Source organism: Nothoprocta perdicaria, unplaced genomic scaffold (assembly GCF_003342845.1).
Source record: "Nothoprocta perdicaria isolate Ctin4 unplaced genomic scaffold, notPer1 scaffold_400, whole genome shotgun sequence".
In the NCBI taxonomy this organism is placed as follows: domain Eukaryota; kingdom Metazoa; phylum Chordata; class Aves; order Tinamiformes; family Tinamidae; genus Nothoprocta; species Nothoprocta perdicaria.
In genome coordinates, this window is record NW_020455645.1 from 288,489 (window position 1) to 296,635 (window position 8,147).

Genomic DNA, 8,147 nt, shown 5'->3' on the forward strand with positions numbered 1-8,147 from the left:
CCAACGGCTCCCCCCTCCCCCCGGTACCGGAGTGGTTCTGCCCGGCAGGGCCCCTCCCCTCGCGGCCGGTGCCCCGGGTGGACGGGACCGGATCAGTGCCCGCGTCCTCCCGGCCCCGGCCGCCCCGCTCCATCCCCCCGCACCCCGATCCGTCCCCGTTCCCGCCCCGTGCCGGATTCCCGGCAGCCGGGGTGGCAGCCGGGCCTTGCGTTACCCCCGACACCCCCCTCCCCAATTCGGATTTGGGAGCCGCTTCCCCCTGTGCGGGCACCGACYGGGAGGGACATCCCGGGGCACCATCCCGGGCGCCCCTCCTTGCATCGGGGTCCCCGGGCCCGRGAGGGGGCATCGGTGCCGGGGGGCCCTTGCAAGGGAGCCCCAAAACGCGGGACCAAAGACYCTGCCTTCCCTGCGCCGTTCGCAGCGTGTGAGCAGCCTCCCAGTTCGGGTCKGGGGGGGACAGGACGGCCCCGCTCGGACACTGGGGGGACTGGTTTCCTTGTGGGCCCGATTCGAGCGCCCCTGTGAGCGGGAGGGGGTTCAAGGCCGCGCTCCGCTCGCCTTGTCGCGGGGCTCCCCTCGCCTTCGCGCCTGCAGTTTCCTTTACACTCGGCAGCTTTTATTATTATCATTAGACCGCGCGCAGCCGGTGATTTCTTTGGAAGGTGCTGGGGTTCGGACGAGCGGCGAGCCGGCCCCGCGCTCTCCCGTTCGGTCTCTCGGTGCCGCAGGGAAGCGGGAGGGACGGCCGCGTCCCGGTGCTGGGAGAGCCCCGCGAGACCTCCTCGTGGCTTGCATGGAGCCCTTCCTCCATGGAGCAATTAGTGGTTGCTTTGTTTGTTTGTTTTTGATTTCTTCCGCTTTCTCTGTCACTTTTCTGGTTTTGCGGGAGTAGAGGGAGCTGGTTTGATGCTGGGGGTGAAATAGGGGGGTGAGGGCTGCTCGGGCAGGCTGGAAACCACGAGGTGGGCTTTCCGTCCGCGCCGCGAGGACGTCGGCACGCGGGAACCCATAGGCTGCCCGGCTGGACCTGGATAACCAGGATGGAGCGGAGCCAGCGATCGCCCTGATCCCTCGAGGCAGCGCCGTCGCCTCTCGGCTTTCCCCGCGTTCCGACGCCAACGCGGGAGCGTTTCCCAAGGGAAGCTCCCGCCGGCGCTGCGGGGGGTGCCCCGGTTGGCCGTGCCCGGGAGCAGGGCGCCGTGCTGGGTTTCGTGCCGCTTGGGCGGCGTTCGCCRAGCCCCGCGGTTGTGGGACGGGCCGTGGCGCCCGTGCTCTCCGTGCGGCGCCTTGGTGGGTGCCCGGCGCTCGCGCTGCTCCGACGTCCACCGCGGCTCCCTGCCGGCGAGCACGGCGCGGAGCCGCCGAGGCTAATCCGGCCCCTTAGGCCAGGTCAGCGCCGGCCTCCCCGGAGAGCGCGCAGGAAAATGCCTGCGGGAACAGGGAGCCGCTTGGGCCTGAGCAGGAGGAAAACAGAAATTCCGGGGGGGAAGAGGGGGACAGGGAATCAGGGGGTTGTCCCCRAGAGTTGCACAACGTAAGGTGTTTTCCTGAGGGAGCTTTTGGGGGGGTCTCCTGAGATATTCCTGGCGGAAAAGCTTGTTGAGGTTCCGCAGTGCTACCCCATTCATGAACACACTGCCCGTATTCTCCCGCTTTGGGGCGGCTTTCTGGTTTTTAAACATTTTGCAGCCCCCGTGGTTGAAACGGGAGTTTCACAATGTTCTCTTTGCGCTGTCRCTAACAGTGGTCCCCAGAAATGCCAGGGGGAGAAGAGAGCATCACGTCCCTCTGCCTGGGCACCGAGGGGCTGGAAACTTCACTGAGGTCCAAATCATTGGGCAGCCCTCRGTAAAAGCTGGGTAGCGAGGCTGGTTTCCGCCCTCCCTTTGCAAACCCAAGGTCAGGAAGTTCTCAAGCCCAATGGCAAAACAGAGGCGGCTTAGGTTCTGTTTCCTTTCCTCTCATCTCCTCTTGTACGAGCCCCTCGTTTCTGGGGCAGGAGCCTCCAGCGGGTTCTTCAGGGGTGGATCCTGTGCTTCAGGGAGCAGAAGTGCTTTAGCAGAAGTATTTTATACCCGTTCAACAGTTGTGTCATTGTGCCCAGGGTTGAGTGTCTCCGGAGCAGGCGAGATCCTGGCCCTGGTGCTGCTGGCACCTGCAGAAAGCGCTGGGACAATGGGATGGCAGCGGATGGAGAACAGCGTCCTGCCTCTTCCCTCCTTGCAGTGGTGACTCTGAAGTCACTCTTGGAGGGCTGCTGAAAGCCTTTTTTCCCTCTTTCCCCACTGAGCAGATTAGAGATAAGTGAAGAATTCCAGCCCCGGGGTACAAGCGGTTCGATCCTTCCCACCGTGCCGGAGAGGGAGATTGGAGAGAGCTTATCAGCTTGAGGAAAACTCAACCCAACCGCCCTCCCCAGCGTGATTATGGGTCGCAGCTTGGCTGGATGTCCCATGTCCCCTTCCYGGGAAACGGTGGCAGTGAAGGTGGCGAGAGAAGGGGTCGGCAGGGCAGAAAGCCCCCACAAAAACACCCCRAGCCTTGAACTTTTACAGACCCCACAGTTGTTCCACAGTCGCTGAGTCGCAGCGCAGCCACGGGCAGGTAGGGAGGCACCGAAAATAGAAGTCAGGCTGCTCCAGCAAATTAGCTCTGCTTTAAGGAATAAGTAGGGAAGCTGGAATTAAAGGGGGTCAGGAGCTGAGGAAGGGCAATGGGGATCTGTAGCATGGGGTGTTTGAGCCCTGGAAGAGGCTGAGCCTGTTTGTGCTGGTGTTAGGACAGCCTGGAAATGAGCCCCTGAGAGCCAGGCCAGAGGGATCCATCTGATCTGGATTAACCAGCTTTTGGCATCGACCCCAACGTAACAGCCCAGGGCGGCACTGCTGGATCGGAGGCTGGCAGAGCCTCCAATTCCCCATGGGAAGCTGGAAGGGCTCCTTGGGGAGCAACCTGCATGGTTTGGTGCGGGCAGGGTGTAATTTGGGAACGATCATTGAAGTGGTTCGCTGACAGGACCATTATGGGCTCTTGCCAGGTGCGCAATCTCATTAAATATGATTTTCCCGTCTAAGGTGGCTGAAGGCAGAAGCAGGATTTCCAGGGCAAGTTTCTTCGGGARCGCTGGTAGAGTCTCGAAATAGGTCTGCAGAAGCTGACAGGGGTTCGGGGAGCTGGTCTCATTACGTGCCGCCAACACCTCAGTCGCGTTTCTTTTATTCCCGTCCATCTCTCAGGGCTGCCAGGTGGATTCCTTTAGACCTGGGATTAATTTACAGAGGCTCCTGATGTTGCTGGTACCCCCTTGCTTTGCCAGCGCGAGCCCTGCTTGTGTCTGTGTGACCGGCACAGGCATYGCGGACGGGCGAGTTGCCTTTGCCAGAAATCACTGCATTTTTTGCCATTTTGCCCCTTTTTTGAGGCCTCCCCTTTAGACCCTGGTGAGTTCAGAATTCGCTTGGTACCTCCTTTGCTCAAGGACATGTGTACAGGCAGGGCTGATGTTTGCTTAGGCCTGAATACATGAACAGTAGAGAAAGTCCTAAGTGGCTTTTAGGTTTTTTTCCACAAAATCTACTTGGATCTGTAAGAAAATTCTGAGAGAGTCCCCTTTAAATTTATTCTTTATTAAATAATCCACTTGACAGTAGTGCTCGCTCTCGGATGTTTCCCAAGCTGCTGCCTCCTGGGCTTGCATGTGAATGTGCCCAAGAAGGGAATTTCTCCGTCTTGCCCACGCCAGGCAGGACTTYGCTGATCCCACGAGTGGGGCTGCGTCCAGGTGGGTGTTTCGTGGTGTGGGTGCAGAGCCCTGGGTGCTCGGTGCGGGTTGCAGCTGAGCAGCCCCTGTGGGGAGCAGCACCCCACGGGGTATTTCACCATTCTCAATCCCTCTGTGGCTGCTGCGGACGCTCTGAGGAGCAGAACGGTGTCATTTTCTATACGTGTTTTTCTATACGTCGTCGCGCTTGCRGCGGTGGAAGGGCTGGAGAGCTAAATGGAGGCTCTGCGAGCGCCCGRAAGCCAAAGGCCCTTGGAGGCTGACGTGAAAGCTCGAGGAAGGAGAGGGTCACATAAAACATGGGAGCAAAACGAGCTTCGTGTCGCCGCCGAGGGTCTGCGCTGAGCGCCCGGGCTGCGTCTGCCTCGCTTGGTGCCTCCTTTGGGGATAAAGAGCAACCCCGGTCCCTGCAYGGGGAGCCTGGCCTCTCGAGCAGCCCTGAGAGCCAACGATAATAAGGGCACGTTGTGTCTTTTCCCTCTTTAGGTAGATCTCAGAAATACYCTGCTGCTCAGCAGCCTGGCATTTGTTTGTTTGAGCTTTCCAGCGTTGCCAGCAGCCGAGTTAACCCTGGCACTTTTCTGAGAAACATTTTCCACGATTATAACGCTGCAGAAGCGATTGGAACAGCTCTTCGGTCCCTCTGTCCCTTCTGAGCCGCGTGTTCGAGCAGGAACTCGTGTGTCCTCAGGCCGAGATGCCGCCCAGCGGGTTCTCCTGCGGCTTCCCCCGCTCACGGGTGGGTTTCTGCGCCGGCTGCCGGTGAGTGACCCGGGCTGAGAGCTCCCGCGGTGGGAAACGTGGAGACCACGGCTGGTTSCCTTGTCCCCCTAGTTAAGGGCTTGTCCAACAACGCCCAGTCCAGCCACCCCCAACGCTGGGAGCTCCATGGGGTGGTTGCTGGTTTTCCAGGAGAATTCGCCTCTCTGTTTCTCTCCGTCTCTGCTTTGAGCAAAGTGAAATGGCAATTTTCTTTAATTCTGTTTTTTTTTTAAAAATGGTATCGATCTAGAGAGCTGGAGTGCAATGTGAATGATTCTCTTTAAATATTAGCTGTAAAAAAAAGGAAAAAAAAGCTGGAATAATTGATTTTTGGGGGAAGAACAGCGTAATTGGATGGTGTGGAGATGGCATGTTCTGTGAAGTGGCGTCTGTGGCTAATGCTGGTGGCCAGAACTGCTCCCTGCTGGAGCGTGCCGAGCGTCTCCGACGCGGAGACGGTGCCGCTTCCAACGGGGCCCGGGAGCAGCCACCGGCCGCCCCGTGCGAGCTCCGGAGCCGCGGGATGAGCACGGGGAAGGCGAGGGTGGCTGCACCCCGTTTCCAGTGAGACCCCACAGCACTGAGCTGGTCAAGGGGGGCTGGAGCCCGTCGGGCCCCACGTTTGCGCTGAATTTGGTAATTCAGAGAGTTTCCCCTGCAGTTCCCGAGAACATCCTTGTATTTTCCTTTCTGTAGGAGGCAGAGATCCCCCGCTCTCAGGACAGGGTAGCCGAGCTCACGCAGTCCCTTAAGCCAGTGGTCGGGCCTAAACACACACCAAGGGCCGCCTTGGTGACTGATGAGATTGAGGTCGTCTTAATCATCCTGCCTTTCCCATGGGGTGCACGAGATGGTCCAAAACACGGGCGTTACGTGGCCACGGCCGCCCTTCGCTCCGCCGGTTTTGGAGCACTCTGCGGTCGTTGCATTTGTGCTCAAATCTGGACCTCAAATTATTACCTCAAAGCWGCTCAATGGCAGAGGAGATTAAGGTTATTTCTGGTATGAAATAAATGGCTTAAAGGTGTTGCCGGATATTTTTTAGGACGGGGTCCTTGGTTTGTTGGTGGAACTGGTCTTGCTTAAAGGCTAAGTCTGAGCTGTTGGGTATTTGCCTGTTTTTTCTCCGTGGAGATGGGAAGGCAGCACATTTACTGTGATGCTTCACCTATTAAATGAATAGCTGGACAAACATCTTRCTAATACCAGTCCTTTCAGCCTTCCAGTAATTAGGGTTTAATTTAGGAAGACTGTGTATGGATTATCATTCGGGGCTCTGTGAGCTCAGGAAATTAAGGTCACTTTACACCGATTTGTGAAACTTGAGCATTGGGAGCGATTCTGGTTGGTGCATCCCTAGAGCACACGAGGGGTTTGGGACCTTTGGGCAACGTTTCCATGTAAGGGGCAGGGTTTGAGAGGTGTGTCTGGAGATGTGGAGAGATTTCACACGCCCTGCCCAGCCCACGGCGTGTTATCAGCGTGCGTTTTAGCCGTGGAAATGAGGCTAGCAGTAACGCTCCGTAGCGCTCGCTCGCTGCGTCGACGGAATCGATGGGATCGTGCGGTTGCAGCGGTGGAGGGGAGATGCTCTTGGGAGGATGGAGCTGCTCTCGGGTCCTTTGGGTTTTGGTTCTGCACGGTGGCGGTGCAAGGGGGTGGTTTCTGCCCGTGGGGACACTGGCACTGTGTTAAATTTTGTCCCCGTTGGAGCAGGATTTTCGTCGAGGTCCTGAAGAGTTGCGGGATCTAAGAAAAACCCTCGTGCTTAGTGTAAGGCCTAGAAAACAGGTTTGTATTTTGCAAAGTAAACCGCAGGTGGTTAACTGGAGTCTCTGCCCGCTTTCGGTCAGATGACCTGGTTTCTTTTTGCAAATTCCCTGGCTGCCTCTTAGGTACGGGATTGGAACCGAATTCACGCTTTCTTCGTGCTGTTCGTGGGACTTGCTGTGTGAAATGTGTGACGAGGATGGGCTTTAACGTGACGGCGCTTTGGTATTTCCCCCTCAAGGACAGGGAGAGCTTGTCTGGCTTCCAGCACGTGCCTGATCCTCGTGTTGTGTTAGGGGCTTTGTGTGTCCCGGGCACCGGCATGAACAGAGCGTTTCCGATGCCTCTGGTGAGGGCAGGATGCAGCAGCTGATGGAGAAGCTGCTGCAGGAGCTTCCTTTCTGTGTTTTATAGGTGCAGAATTACCTGGGCTCCCGGGTGACTTGCAGAATTAATATGCGGAAGAAAACTAGAAAGCAAAGAAAGTGGAAATTTCCAGTGAGTTTTGTTGTTCGTGCTGGGATGRTGGTGCTGGTTCCTGGATCACCTCTCTTTCCTGGCAGCGTATCCCAGCCACCAGCTGCGCTGGAGGCTCCGGGCGGATAGATACAGGAGRGGAGCAGGGCGCTGCCTTGGGAGRAGCTGCTCTGCGGCGTTTGCATCTYGCTCCTCYGTGCTCTCCACGCGTCCCATGTGCTAAATCTGGGGACTTCCACGGGAGTTGTCCYGCTTTGCCTGTCCCACGGGGACGCAGCCGGCGGAGGCGCCGTGGCTGCGCGCGCCCTTCCTGCCAACGTGCGGCCCGCGGCGCTGCGGGCGCTGGCGTTCGCTGCCCACACGTTTCTCGCCTCTCGGGTTGCTCCAGTTCCCAGTCCCGTCCCGTCGCCGTGCGGCGAGTGTGTCCCGTGCAGCGCCGGCCCGCGGAGAGCAAGAGGCGACAAGACCAGAAATCCCGCGTGTTGTCAAGGGGGCAGAGGCACCCCCTGCACTGCAGTCTCCTTAAATGCAGACTCATRTGGAGAGCAGCCCCGCAGAGAGGGACCTGGGCGTCGTGGTGGACGACRAGRTGACCATGAGGCAGCAGTGTGCCCTGGTGGCCAAGAAGGCCAACGGGTTCCTGGGGTGCATCAAGAAGAGCGTCTCCAGCAGGTCAAGGAGATTATCCCCCTATGCAAAGCCCTGGTGAGGCCACATCTGGAGACTGTGTCCAGTTCTGGGCTCCCCAGGRCAAGAGGGATGTGGAGCTGCTGGAGAGAGGATGATCAGGGGCCTGGAACATCTGCCCTGAGAGCAGAGGCTGAGGGAGCTGGGCCTGTCCAGCCTGGAGCAGAGAAGGCTGAGGGGAGACCTGAGCAGTGTCTGTAGATACCTCAAGGGGGGCAGTGAGGACTAGGTGACCTCTGAGGTCCCTTCCAGCCTTAAGCGTTCTACGATTCTAAATGCCGCTTCTAAATTGGYGTCTTTGGAAATGGCAGCTCTCCGTGCTGGCCGTGCTCGGCGGCGCTCGCACCATCTGCCGAACTGCATGGTTGGTGGGGGCAGCGTGCCGGAGCAAAGGGAATTTGCTGGCGGAAACGCAGCCTGTGGGAACAGGAAATATCCCCCGGCTTCAAAGCGGGAATGAAGGCAGGAGGAACGGCGGCACCTTCGTGAAATGGGGCTTGTAGAGACCAGCGTCGTGCCCTTCCGCTGCAGGGCAAACACTGGCCCAGGTGGAATGGGGAAATAAGGGCGATTTTTATTTTATTTTATTTTATTTTATTTTATTTTATTTTATTTTATTTTATTTTATTTTATTTTATTTTATTTTATTTTATTTTATTTTATTTTA

The 8,147-nt window shown here is 57.8% G+C and overlaps 1 protein-coding gene across 1 annotated transcript in view; it reads left to right on the forward strand.

Annotated features, from left to right (window-relative positions):
- Window positions 1-6,515: 6,515 nt before the first annotated feature.
- PIP5K1C (phosphatidylinositol-4-phosphate 5-kinase type 1 gamma) overlaps window positions 6,516-8,147 on the forward strand; it is a 30,442-nt gene continuing 28,810 nt past the window's right edge. Inside the window, exons 1-2 of the mRNA XM_026045574.1 lie at window positions 6,516-6,665; window positions 7,326-7,498. Of these exons, the coding sequence (XP_025901359.1) occupies window positions 6,516-6,665; window positions 7,326-7,498 (323 nt within the window). The remainder of the gene's footprint in view (window positions 6,666-7,325; window positions 7,499-8,147) is intronic.